Source organism: Ranitomeya imitator, chromosome 1, assembly GCF_032444005.1.
Source record: "Ranitomeya imitator isolate aRanImi1 chromosome 1, aRanImi1.pri, whole genome shotgun sequence".
In the NCBI taxonomy this organism is placed as follows: domain Eukaryota; kingdom Metazoa; phylum Chordata; class Amphibia; order Anura; family Dendrobatidae; genus Ranitomeya; species Ranitomeya imitator.
The window spans coordinates 980,387,964-980,401,363 of record NC_091282.1 but is presented as its reverse complement, the minus strand read 5'-3'; the positions used below and the strand labels follow the sequence as shown (position 1 = coordinate 980,401,363).

Genomic DNA, 13,400 nt, shown 5'->3' with positions numbered 1-13,400 from the left:
CTGTAAAAGACTCAATGACAGTTATTGCAAACACTTGATTGCCGATGTTGTTGCTAAGGGTGGCCTAACCAGTTATTAGGTTTAGGGGGCAATCACTTTTTCACACAATGCCATGTAGGTTTGATTTCCTTTTTACCTTAACCCCTTTCTGCCATCAGACCGAATAGTAAGTCCAATGGCAGAACCCCGACTTTGATGCAGGCTCCAGCGATAACCAGCAAAGAAAAGAATGTATCTGCACCAAAATAGTATCATTAAAAATGTCAGCTCGGCACGCAAAAAATAAGCCCTCCCCCAACCCAAGATCACGAAAAATGGAGAGGCTACAGGTCTTGGAAAATTGCGCAATTTTTTTTACCACTTTGATAAAAAATAACCTAGACATGTTTGGTGTCAATGAACCCGTAATGACCTGGGGAATCATAATGGCAGGTCAGTTTTAGCAATTAGTGAACCTAGCAAAAAAAAGAAAAGTGTGGGATTGCACTTTTTTTGCAATTTCACCGCACTTGGAATTTTTTCCTGTTTTCTAGCACACAACATGGTAAAACCAACAGTGCCGTTCAAAAGTAAAACTCGTCCTGAAAAAAATAAGCCCTCACATGACCATATTGGCGGAAAAATAAAAAAGTTATGGCTCTGGGAAGAAGGGAAGCGAAAAACAAAAACGCAAAACCGAAAAAAGCTCTGGTCAATAAGGGGTTCATAATAAAAAATCATCATTTAAAAACTGAATTTTATGTTTACTTGTGTTATCTTTGTCTAACATTTAAATTTGTTTGGTGATCTGAAACATTTAAAGGGGACCTGTCACCAGAAATTACGCTGTTAACCTTCAGATATGCGGTTAATCTGCAGGTCACGCACTGCACTAATTATATATCATACTGACATCTTTCTTATTATGCATAGATGCCGGCTGGTGAATACTCTCATCAAGGTCGAGTGTCCTTTCTGCTATCAGCGAGACCAGGCGCATGCTGATGAGAGTAGTAATCATCAACCGATGCCTGGCCGGCGGTAAACGTTTTACCGCGAATCACAGCTACTGACAAGCTATGGTGGTCGTTAACGTCAGGAATGTAACCGGCATTCAAAGGCGGTGTTTTCTTTGCTGTCACACAGATGAGAGCATGGGAACGGCCAGATGTTCGGGATCCCCCCATTCACTTAAGTGGGGTCTGGGTTTGCGATTAAGGTCAGGTACCATTTTGGTTGCCGAACCAAAACTTTAGTCTGTTCATTGCTACTAATATGCACAACACAACAAACAGCTGGAAGTATAAAAAAAAGGCGCAGTGGCCACTGTGAAAATTTCAATTCTAATTTTAATAAAGTTTGGGATATGGTGAAAAAAAATTGAACACAGAAACCTGATAATTTTCTGATTACAGATTCCCTTTAAATACTTCTTTTTAGGAAGCCCACTAAATGGACTCATTAATGTGAATATACTATTGAAAATGTAATTGCATCATTTATTTTCTGTGCTTCCTTCATGGGTTTGTTATTTATTCAATAAAAAAATGCTAAAACATGTGTGACATATAATTTTGGTGCTATCTCTTATTCCTGACACTCATTCTTCAGCCTTCCCCTTTGATTTTTCCAGGGGTTAAATAAAGCTTTTTTATTCCCTTTTTGTCTCATGATAGTGGTGTCCTATATTTATCAATGCTAGCCTATAAAATATTAGAATATTTCAGTTGTAATCCCTGCCCACATACCCCTCAGGAGAGAGGATCGAAGTAAAGCACCAAAAGCAGCACATTGATTAACAGTCTATGCACTTTGATCACTTTAACATGTTTCACTGATTAGTATGGCTTCATCAGGGGACTGGGATCTTTAATGTTAATTAATTTGCAATCATCATCGATGGGGTGTACTTACATTTGTAAAGCAAATATCTGTTTTATGGCCATATACTTTTATGATTTACTTGTTTCTCAGTGATCAAAAGGACCGAGAGCCATTGAAAATGAATATGAAATGCAATGATAAAATAATTGCTTGTTGATGTACTACCCTTTAACTCAAATCAACAGAGATCTTTTTGAATGACTGTGAGACATACGTTTCAAACTTTTGGAATAGGATTCATATCACGTTTTGGAGAACACATTATAAAATTAGGGATTACAGATCTCATAAAAATGACAGATTAAAAGCAGGAAGAAAGGATGCGGAGATTGTGTCTTCTTCATATTTTGAGTCTTTCAAGTGGATTATTCATCCAAAGAATTTAAGGAGTCAGGCTTTGGTCTGTGTAATCCCATAACAGAGATGTGTCTATTTAATAAGGGGGATTAATATGGGAAAATATTTTTTACTTTTTACATTTATTTATTGGAGACTATTAAGTCATGGATGATGTACCGGCTGACAAACTTCTCATGTCCCAGGACATCCTGTGACTTGTGTTAATGTCGGAAAATTTGCAGTAAAATATATAATTTGCATTCAGTTTCTTGCCCAGATTATAATTTTTTTCCATTTGGTTTTCTGATTTTAACTTAGTGATATTTCAGTTTAGCAAAAAAACAAGTGACGATTTTGGATATACCCATATAATGACATAGTTAGCATAGCTCAAGGGTACAAGAAGCTGCTGGTACTCAGATTCAGGAAAGTCATTCTTGAGTTACATCCGGGTTGTATGTGACCAGCTTCCTACTTTATTATTCTTGTCAGTGCTTGAAGTGTCTGTAATAGGGAGTAAGAGTGGCGTCTGTTGTTACCCGTGAGAGGGCGATATGTTCTCAGTAATAGTATTTCATGCGTCTCATGTAAAAACATGCCACAAGCCTTGATAGCACAAAGGCGATGCAAAGTGTTTCTGGTGTTTTTTGACTTTTTTGTTATCAAGTCTTTGTGGTGTTGCATACGCAATATTATAGCTGACAAACATATTGGATTTAAAAGATTGAACAGTTTATTTTGGATTTTGTACAGAATGTCATGCAAACATACGAGCGACTCTGATATTATTCTATTCTTTCCTCAGGATGTTGCTGTCTCACTGGTATATTACGTTGATCCTGTTGCCGATTTGTTTGAATGGCCAAAAATTACCAACAAGAGATGAAGAACTGTTCCAGATGCAGATCAAAGATAAAACCATGTTCCATGATTCATCTGTAGTTCCTGATGGAGCGGAGATCAATGGTTATCTATTTAGAGATAACCCTAAAAGGTACATGTTCTATCAAATAAGCTGCAAAAATAAAGACCAGTTCATCTATCTATTATCTCTCTGTCTATCTATCTATCTATCTATTTTCCATCTATATTGTCTATCTATCTATCGTCCATTTATCTATCGTCTATCTATCTATCTATCTATCTATCTATCTATCTATCTATCTATCTATCTTCTATCATCTATCTATCTATTGTCTATATATCTATCATTACCTATCTCTCTATCTATATATCTATATATCTATCTATTTTCCATCTATATTGTCTATCTATCTATTGTCCATCTATCTATCGTCTATCTATCCTATATCTATCTATCTATCTATCTATCTATCTATCTATCTATCTATCTATCTATCTATCTATCTATCTATCTATCAATCATCTATCTATCTATTGTCTAGCTATCCATCATTACCTATCTCTCTATCTATCTATCTATCTATCTATCTATCTATCTATCTATCTATCTATCTAGCTATCTATCTATCTATCTATCTATCATAGTAACATAGTAACATAGTAACATAGTTAGTAAGGCCGAAAAAAGACATTTGTCCATCCAGTTCAGCCTATATTCCATCATAATAAATCCCCAGATCTACGTCCTTCTACAGAACCTAATTGTATGATACAATATTGTTCTGCTCCAGGAAGACATCCAGGCCTCTCTTGAACCCCTCGACTGAGTTCGCCATCACCACCTCCTCAGGCAAGCAATTCCAGATTCTCACTGCCCTAACAGTAAAGAATCCTCTTCTATGTTGGTGGAAAAACCTTCTCTCCTCCAGACGCAAAGAATGCCCCCTTGTGCCCGTCACCTTCCTTGGTATAAACAGATCCTCAGCGAGATATTTGTATTGTCCCCTTATATACTTATACATGGTTATTAAATCGCCCCTCAGTCGTCTTTTTTCTAGACTAAATAGTCCTAATTTCGCTAATCTATCTGGGTATTGTAGTTCTCCCATCCCCTTTATTAATTTTGTTGCCCTCCTTTGTACTCTCTCTAGTTCCATTATATCCTTCCTGAGCACCGGTGCCCAAAACTGGACACAGTACTCCATGTGCGGTCTAACTAGGGATTTGTACAGAGGCAGTATAATGCTCTCATCATGTGTATCCAGACCTCTTTTAATGCACCCCATGATCCTGTTTGCCTTGGCAGCTGCTGCCTGGCACTGGCTGCTCCAGGTAAGTTTATCATTAACTAGGATCCCCAAGTCCTTCTCCCTGTCAGATTTACCCAGTGGTTTCCCATTCAGTGTGTAATGGTGACATTGATTCCTTCTTCCCATGTGTATAACCTTACATTTATCATTGTTAAACCTCATTTGCCACCTTTCAGCCCAAGTTTCCAACTTATCCAGATCCATCTGTAGCAGAATACTATCTTCACTTGTATTAACTGCTTTACATAGTTTTGTATCATCTGCAAATATCGATATTTTACTGTGTAAACCTTCTACCAGATCATTAATGAATATGTTGAAGAGAACAGGTCCCAATACTGACCCCTGCGGTACCCCACTGGTCACAGCGACCCAGTTAGAGACTATACCATTTATAACCACCCTCTGCTTTCTATCACTAAGCCAGTTACTAACCCATTTACACACAATTTCCCCCAGACCAAGCATTCTCATTTTGTGTACCAACCTCTTGTGCGGCACGGTATCAAACGCTTTGGAAAAATCGAGATATACCACGTCCAATGACTCACCGTGGTCCAGCCTATAGCTTACCTCTTCATAAAAACTGATTAGATTGGTTTGACAGGAGCGATTTCTCATAAACCCATGCTGATATGGAGTTAAACAGTTATTCTCATTGAGATAATCCAGAATAACATCCCTCAGAAACCCTTCAAATATTTTACCAACAATAGAGGTTAGACTTACTGGCCTATAATTTCCAGGTTCACTTTTAGAGCCCTTTTTGAATATTGGCACCACATTTGCTATGCGCCAATCCTGCGGAACAGACCCTGTCGCTATAGAGTCCCTAAAAATGAGAAATAATGGTTTATCTATTACATTACTTAGTTCTCTTAGTACTCGTGGGTGTATGCCATCCGGACCCGGAGATTTATCTATTTTAATCTTATTTAGCCGGTTTCGCACCTCTTCTTGGGTTAGATTGGTGACCCTTAATATAGGGTTTTCATTGTTTCTTGGGATTTCACCTAGCATTTCATTTTCCACCGTGAATACCGTGGAGAAGAAGGAGTTTAATATGTTAGCTTTTTCCTCGTCATCTACAACCATTCTTTCCTCACTATTTTTTAAGGGGCCTACATTTTCAGTTTTTATTCTTTTACTATTGATATAGTTGAAGAACAGTTTGGGATTAGTTTTACTCTCCTTAGCAATGTGCTTCTCTGTTTCCTTTTTGGCAGCTTTAATTAGTTTTTTAGATAAAGTATTTTTCTCCCTATAGTTTTTTAGAGCTTCAATGGTGCCATCCTGCTTTAGTAGTGCAAATGCTTTCTTTTTACTGTTAATTGCCTGTCTTACTTCTTTGTTTAGCCACATTGGGTTTTTCCTATTTCTAGTCCTTTTATTCCCACAAGGTATAAACCGCTTACACTGCCTATTTAGGATGTTCTTAAACATTTCCCATTTATTATCTGTATTCTTATTTCTGAGGATATTGTCCCAGTCTACCAGATTAAGGGCATCTCTAAGCTGGTCAAACTTTGCCTTCCTAAAGTTCAGTGTTTTTGTGACTCCCTGACAAGTCCCCCTAGTGAAAGACAGGTGAAACTGTACAATATTGTGGTCGCTATTTCCTAGATGCCCGACCACCTGCAGATTTGTTATTCTGTCAGGTCTATTAGATAGTATTAGGTCTAAAAGTGCTGCTCCTCTGGTTGGATTCTGCACCAATTGTGAAAGATAATTTTTCTTGGTTATTAGCAGAAACCTGTTGCCTTTATGGGTTTCACAGGTTTCTGTTTCCCAGTTAATATCCGGGTAGTTAAAGTCCCCCATAACCAGGACCTCATTATGGGTTGCAGCTTCATCTATCTGCTTTAGAAGTAGACTTTCCATGGTTTCTGTCTATCTATCTATCTATCTATCTACCTATCTATCTATCTGTCTATCTATCTATTATCTATCTATACAGTAGATATATCTATTATCTATTTATTATATATTATCTATATCTGTCTTCTGTCTGTCTGTCTATCTATCTACTATGTTAATAGCACCAGAATACCATCGTGTTTATTCTTGACAGGCTGCTATTGTTTTCCCAGCTGCAGGGAAACTAGCATAAACATTAGAGTTTAACAGGGAAGTAGGGGTCCCAAAAGCAGAGCCACCCAAGTATTAGAAGTCCTTTGTTTAGACAAGTGGCTGGACAACCCATGGATACATCTGAAAGCCCCCTTAAGACAATTGATTGTGATTCTTAGAATATATTATTATTTTTTAGATTAATTTTGTTAGAAACAAATAATAACATTAAAGGTACCTTCACACATAACGATATTGTTAACGATATCGTTGCTATTTGTGACGTAGCAACGATATCGTTAATGAAATCGTTATGTGTGACAGCGACCAACGATCAGGCCCCTGCTGGGAGATCGTTGGTCGCTGAGGAAAGTCCAGAACTTTATTTCGTCGCTGGACTCCCTGCAGACATCGTTGGATCGGCGTGTGTGACACCGATCCAGCGATGTCTTCACTGGTAACCAGGGTGAACATCGGGTTACTAAGCGCAGGGCCGCACTTAGTAACCCGATGTTTACCCTGGTTACCATGCTAAAAGTAAAAAAAAACAAACACTAGATACTTACCTTCAGCTGTCTGTCCTCCAGCGCTGTGCTCTGCTCTCCTCCTGTACTGGCTGTGAGCCGGAAAGCAGAGCGGTGACGTCACCGCTCTGCTTTCCGGCTCCCAGACAGTACAAGAGGAGAGCAGAGAAGCAGAGCGCAGCGCTGGAGGACAGACGGCTGTAGGTAAGTATCTAGTGTTTTTTTTTTTTTTACTTTTAGCATGGTAACCAGGGTAAACATCGGGTTACTAAGCGCGGCCCTGCGCTTAGTTACCCGATGTTTACCCTGGTTACCGGCATCGTTGGTCGCTGGAGAGCGGTCTGTGTGACGGCTCTCCAGCGACCAAACAGCGACGCTGCAGCGATCCGGATCGTTGTCGGTATCGCTGCAGCGTCGCAAAATGTGAAGGGGCCATAAGAAACATGAGGTAATACAATGAAAAAAAATGTAAATTATTTTCATTGTAGGTATTTTTTTGTGGTGGAAGAAGACAACACTCCTCTCTCGGTCATTGTCACACCATGTGACGCACCTCTAGAGTGGAAGCTTACTTTGCAGGAACTACCTGAGGAGGCTAGTGGAGAAGGATCAGGTAATAATGTGTGATGTAACCTATGTAATTATATATATTTTCTACAATGTATGTATGAATTTTGTATATCAGGATATCCTTTCTCAAGATTTTGAGATTCAATGCAAAATAAAGCCAGTAAACATATCCTTAACGTTGTTATAACCGATATTTGTATCCTGTAGCTATACCTATAAGCCACAGCATTTTTTTCACACAAGAAAATACATCATATTAATTGTAAATAAATTATGTCATACTCTGATAACCTAATACATTTTCGGTTAATTTTCTATATGCGATATATGGGATTTCTATAGCATTGGTCCGCATTTTCAGTAATAACAGCTTTGACTTTTGAGAAGGTTTTGGAGCGTGGATGAAAGAATTTTTGTCCATTCATGCAAAAGAGCATTTGTGAGGTCAAATACTGATGTTGGACAAGAGGGCCTGGCCCGCAATTTCCATTCTACAATATCCCAAAGGTTTTTAAGGGGGAATCAGGTTAGGGCTCGTTGTGGGTCAGTCAAGTTCTTCCATGCCAAATTAATTCAACAATGCCTTCACAGACCTTGCTTTCTGTACTGAGACACAATCATTCTGGAACAAAAAAGGACCATCATCAAACTAAATGTCTTGGTCTGCTTTTTCTCAACTGTGTGACGTGGCCGTGCACTGTCCAGTTAATTATCGGACAGCATGTGGACTCATAGAGTAGAATGGATGCATTCACACTTCTGTTACCATTAAAATCATGGATCTGAGTGTGAGATTCATATAACTCAGAGCATGTCTTAATTTGATCCAATTTGACCATTAAAGTCTATTGGGAACAGACCAAAATCTACTCCTCACAAATTTTTCACTTAGTGACCTTCAAGGGGTCTTTAATTGCCTTGGAACCAAACACACACCACAAAGAACCTGGATGACATGTCTCCATTTTTGGTGGATGATAACTTTCACATGGGTGTGGCGAATGCAGCATAATATGCAGATGTTTATGAGACTGCCAAATAGAAAAGCATGATTGATCACTCCAGAAAATGCATTTCCACTGTTCTAAACTGTCCTGTTGCAGGGATGCCATCCTATTACCATACCACACACAAATACAGCACTCTTTTTAGGACAACCCATCTTTTCACAAATGTTAGGAAAGGCAGACTGCGAGGCTATCTGGTCTATATTTCATAAGCCATTTGATTCTGTCAATTTTTACATGCATTCTACTTTTTCCATCTGGCACAGTTTGATTCTTAGTTTTTCCACTGCTGATTCACGATTTCAAGCAGATGTTGAGTTCAGGAGTTAGGATAATTAAGCAAGGTCAGGTAGTCAAATGCAGACTTGCATTTCTTTGTAATAACATGTACCCTGATCTATTTTCCTATCTGAATTTCCAGGTGAACCTGAACCACTAGAGCAGCAAAAACAGCAGATTATGAATGAAGAAGGTACCGAGTTGTTCTCTTATAAAGGCAATGATGTGGAATACTTTGTGTCTACCAATTCACCATCTGGTTTGTATCAACTTGAATTAATTTCTACAGAAAAAGACACACATTTTAAAGTTTATGCCACTACAACACCAGAATCTGATCAGCCTTACCCAGAATTACCATATGATCCAAGAGTTGATGTGACATCACTTGGGAGGACCACAGTCACCCTGGCATGGAAACCAACACCTACATCATCCATACTAAAACAGCCTATCCAGTACTGCATTGTTATAAACAAAGAACACAACTTTAAAAGTATTTGTGCTGTTGAAGCTAAAATTAATGCTGATGATGCCTTTATGATGGCACCTAAACCTGGATTGGACTTTAGTCCTTTTGACTTTGCACATTTTGGGTTTTCGTCAGAAAATGATGCTAGCAAAGATCGGCATTTTATGTCAAAGACTTTATCTGCAAAGTTGGTCCGTCAGATGACAGCAAAACCTAAAGATGACCTTCAAAAGGTTTGCATTGGAAACAAAAATATATTTACAGTGTCTGATCTGAAACCTGACACCCAGTACTACTTTGATGTGTTTGCAGTTAACTCTGCCACAAATATGAGTACTGCTTACGTTGGAACTTTTGCTCGAACCAAAGAAGAAGCCAAACAAAAGACAATGGAGCTGAAAGATGGCAAAGTTACTGATGTATTCATCAAGAGAAAAGGTGCTAAGTTTTTAAGATTTGCTCCAGTTTCATCTCATCAAAAAGTCACCTTTTCAGTTCACTCTTGCTTGGAAGCTATCCAAATCCAGGTTAGAAGAGATGGAAAACTTCTTCTGTCACAGAGTGTGGAAGGTGTGCGTCAATTCCAACTAAGAGGAAAACCTAAAGCTAAATATATGATCAGACTTAAAGGCAGCAAGAAAGGTGCTTCCATGTTAAAGATATTGGCTACTTCAAAGTTCAACAAACAACCTTTTCCTTCTCTCCCTGAAGACACAAGAATCAAAGGATTTGATAAATTACGCACGTGCTCCTCAGTCACCATAGCGTGGCTGGGAACACAAGAAAGAAACAAGTATTGTGTATATAAAAAAGAGGTGGATGATGACTACAATGAAGAGCAAAAGAAACGAGAACAAAACCAGTGTTTGGGTCCTGATACCAGAAAGAAATCAGAGAAAGTCCTCTGCAAATATTTCTACAGTCAGAACCTGCATAAAGCAGTCACCACAGAGACAATAAAAGGCCTTGAGGCTGGGAAGTCTTACGTGTTGGATGTCTATGTCATGGGTCATGGAGGCCATTCAGTCAAATATCAAAGTAAAGTTGTAAAGACAAGAAAGTTCTGTTAAATTCCATGTGAACTTGTGTGTGAAATATATCCTACGATGGCCATATTGACTGACTACTTGTGCAGTAGAGAGCTCGTGACCTGTCAAGTACACAAAACCTAATGTAGAATGGTGTCAACTTGTATACTCCTGTTTACATATTGAAGTGGTTTGATTGTGAGTGGGTATCCTGCTGCTTCTCTGGATTTTTTTGAGAGACCAATATCATGAGTAAGGCACAATATCAGACTCTCGGTAGATGAAGTAATAATAGTAGATAATGGAGAAAGAAGAGACTATTTCAATTGCATCACACAGTGCATGAACTGCTTCTAAATTATTTTACTAAATACATGGCCAAGGCAAGTCCCCTGGCCTTATTCATACTTACATAAATCCTATCTAGAGATGATAGACTATCTGTAAATTATTTTATAAAGTTTTGTCCGAAATGTTTAAGCTCTATGACGGTAAACTGTAAAATCCTTTCTGAGAACTACAGATTGATCCCATTCCTAAGTATTAACTGGAACTTTCCTTTTCCTTGGCTATTGTACATTCCTACTAGACAGGTTTATTTTTTAAATATGTATTGTATGTATAAAGTTGTCAAACATATATTCATGTACATAAAAAAAATTAAAAGTACGAGATTATATATTTCTTTAGTTTACCCAATGTCTGACATACTAAATCAAGATTGAGACTGAACTTTGTATGTAAGCATTTTGTTCTCTTGTTTAATTGTTGTATGCCAGTATGTGCGCAAAATATCTAAATCTATCATATAGTTATATGCAGATATAAACAGTATACATGTAAAGAAATCACATAGCAAGGAGAAAATAGACTATGGATCAAACGGAGTACAAAGCAGACATTTGTATTGCGGTTGGCCTAAAAGAAACATATTCAAAGGGCCACCCAGTATAAAGAGTAGCATAAAAAGAGATAAAACACACAATAACTGACAGCACTTTGTAGTCTAATCCACAAAACTAAATGTTTCAGCCTTTTCAAGGTGGTGTTGTGATGACAAGATGTTATTAATGAAGGGCATTGTGTTTCTTTCTATAGGCAGTACAGAAACTGGCTGAATGTTGGTGTTAAATTGTATCACTCAACAGAAGTACATTGTAAGATACTATACAAACTCCGCATCATACAATTACTCAGCATCAGAAAAGCAGATGAGTGAAAGAAAATGAAATAAACCACAGGCATAACTTTTTAAAACTGTAAATGATTCATGTTACTGTCATGGGTCACTACCTATATACTCAGACCAAGGCAGTATAGCTTGTGGGCACCATGTATACATGACCCATCAGTCACTCTTCCCTACTCCTTTATACAAAACAGATAGCTGTTGGCCAATCATTCAGCTGGCAGCTATCTCATCCAAATGCTCTATAGACAGGAGCGTATGGTTTGCCGAGCGCTCCGGTGTTCTGTATGAAAGCTGCTGCCTTACTTCTTGGGCGTCATTTGGTTTAGCCAAGAAAAAAGTTGGGAAACCTCCTTACACAATAGACTTCCAAAGGTCGGTTAATTCATCCAACGTTTGTCTACTGTGTATAGGGAACTTAAGATTATATCAATAAATACACTCTCAGAAAAAATAAAGATGACCCTAGATATAAAGCAAAATGTCTATGAAGGTTATGGCTGGGCAACTATCGAACGGCACAAATGTAACCAGACGTTAAACAAATAACAAGTGGTGCTCAGCATGAAAAAAGACAGTGCAGTAAAAAAATAAGGAAGAAAGATGTTGCGGCTAGGATAACGCATGGTAACACAGGCCAGACGAAGCGCAGCGCAGCACAAAATGACCATCGTCTACATCAGTGTTTCTCAACTCCAGTCCTCAAGACCCCACAACAGGTCATGTTTTCAGGATTTCCTTAGTATTGCATAGGCAATGGAATTAATGCTTGAGCAGGTGATGAAATTATCACCTGTGCAATACTAAGGAAATCCTGAAAACATGACCTGTTGTTTGGACTTGAGGACTGGAGTTGAGAAACACTGGTCTACATTCACCAGATTCCTCCTGTTGTGTCCTAACTGCTACATTTCCTGCTAAATAAAGTTACAAGACACGTACGGCTAGTGCTGCTTTTTCTTTCTTCCTTATTTTTTTTTAGTAGATATAGCAATACATAATAAACTTAATGTAACCGATATTCTACTAACATGAGAAGCATATTTATTCCCTGGAAGAGGAGAGCTAAAAGTAACAAAATAAAATTAAACAAAACCAATAGATCAACTTTACTCAATCTGTTTTCTTAACCAACATGAGATGTCGTGGAAGGGTTTGTAAGCCACCATAGTCATAATATTGTCATGGGTATTCATCTACAAATATCAAAGGTCTATGGGCAGATTTCCTATATCTGCTAGTCAGTTTTTGATCAGATGTGTGTTTTACTATCTTGAAGTATTTCTGAAAAAATGTCACTATCTTTGTATTCATATGTTATTTTTTATGGTTGTGTTTTTTTTTTCTTTTTGTATTTGCTACTTGTGTAAAAATGTGTGATTACAAGGTTCTCATATTTCAAAGATGTAAAATAAATGATACATTTATTTATAGTGTTTAACATTTTATTTATATGTTGTAGGTTAATAAAAAAAGCTTTAGAGGAGCTTTAAAGTCATAGACCCCAATGGAGAAGGTATATTTACCTTCACCACCATTGATTTTACGCAACATCCCTATTGCCACCACTATTAATGACATTTAGTCCCATTTTTACCACCACATGAGGATGTGACCTCTTTACGTGTGGACAAATTTATACACCACTTTCAATGGTGTCCATATCACTAGGATGCGGATATTATTAAATATTGAGGCAGAATGGAGAGCCATAGGAAGCCTGTTGACTACCAGAGTTCCCCTTCGGCACGCAAAGTGCAACTAGTAAGACAGGCAAGGTCATTTTTCAGGATTAATCATAATATGATTTCCTGTTAACAATAGTCCCTGACAGGCTGCATTCACACAGTGCTAATACGTACAGTGACCAGGGTTGTCAACCTCC

General features: G+C 38.0%; 1 protein-coding gene across 1 annotated transcript in view; it reads left to right on the top strand.

Moving 5' to 3' along the window:
* Positions 1–12,946, top strand: part of NDNF (neuron derived neurotrophic factor) — a 62,930-nt gene extending 49,984 nt beyond the window's left edge. The window contains exons 2-4 of the mRNA XM_069743881.1: positions 3,008–3,196; positions 7,459–7,583; positions 8,969–12,946. Of these exons, the coding sequence (XP_069599982.1) occupies positions 3,009–3,196; positions 7,459–7,583; positions 8,969–10,368 (1,713 nt within the window). The 5' untranslated portion in view covers position 3,008 and the 3' untranslated portion in view covers positions 10,369–12,946. The remainder of the gene's footprint in view (positions 1–3,007; positions 3,197–7,458; positions 7,584–8,968) is intronic.
* The last annotated feature ends 454 nt before the right edge of the window (positions 12,947–13,400 follow it).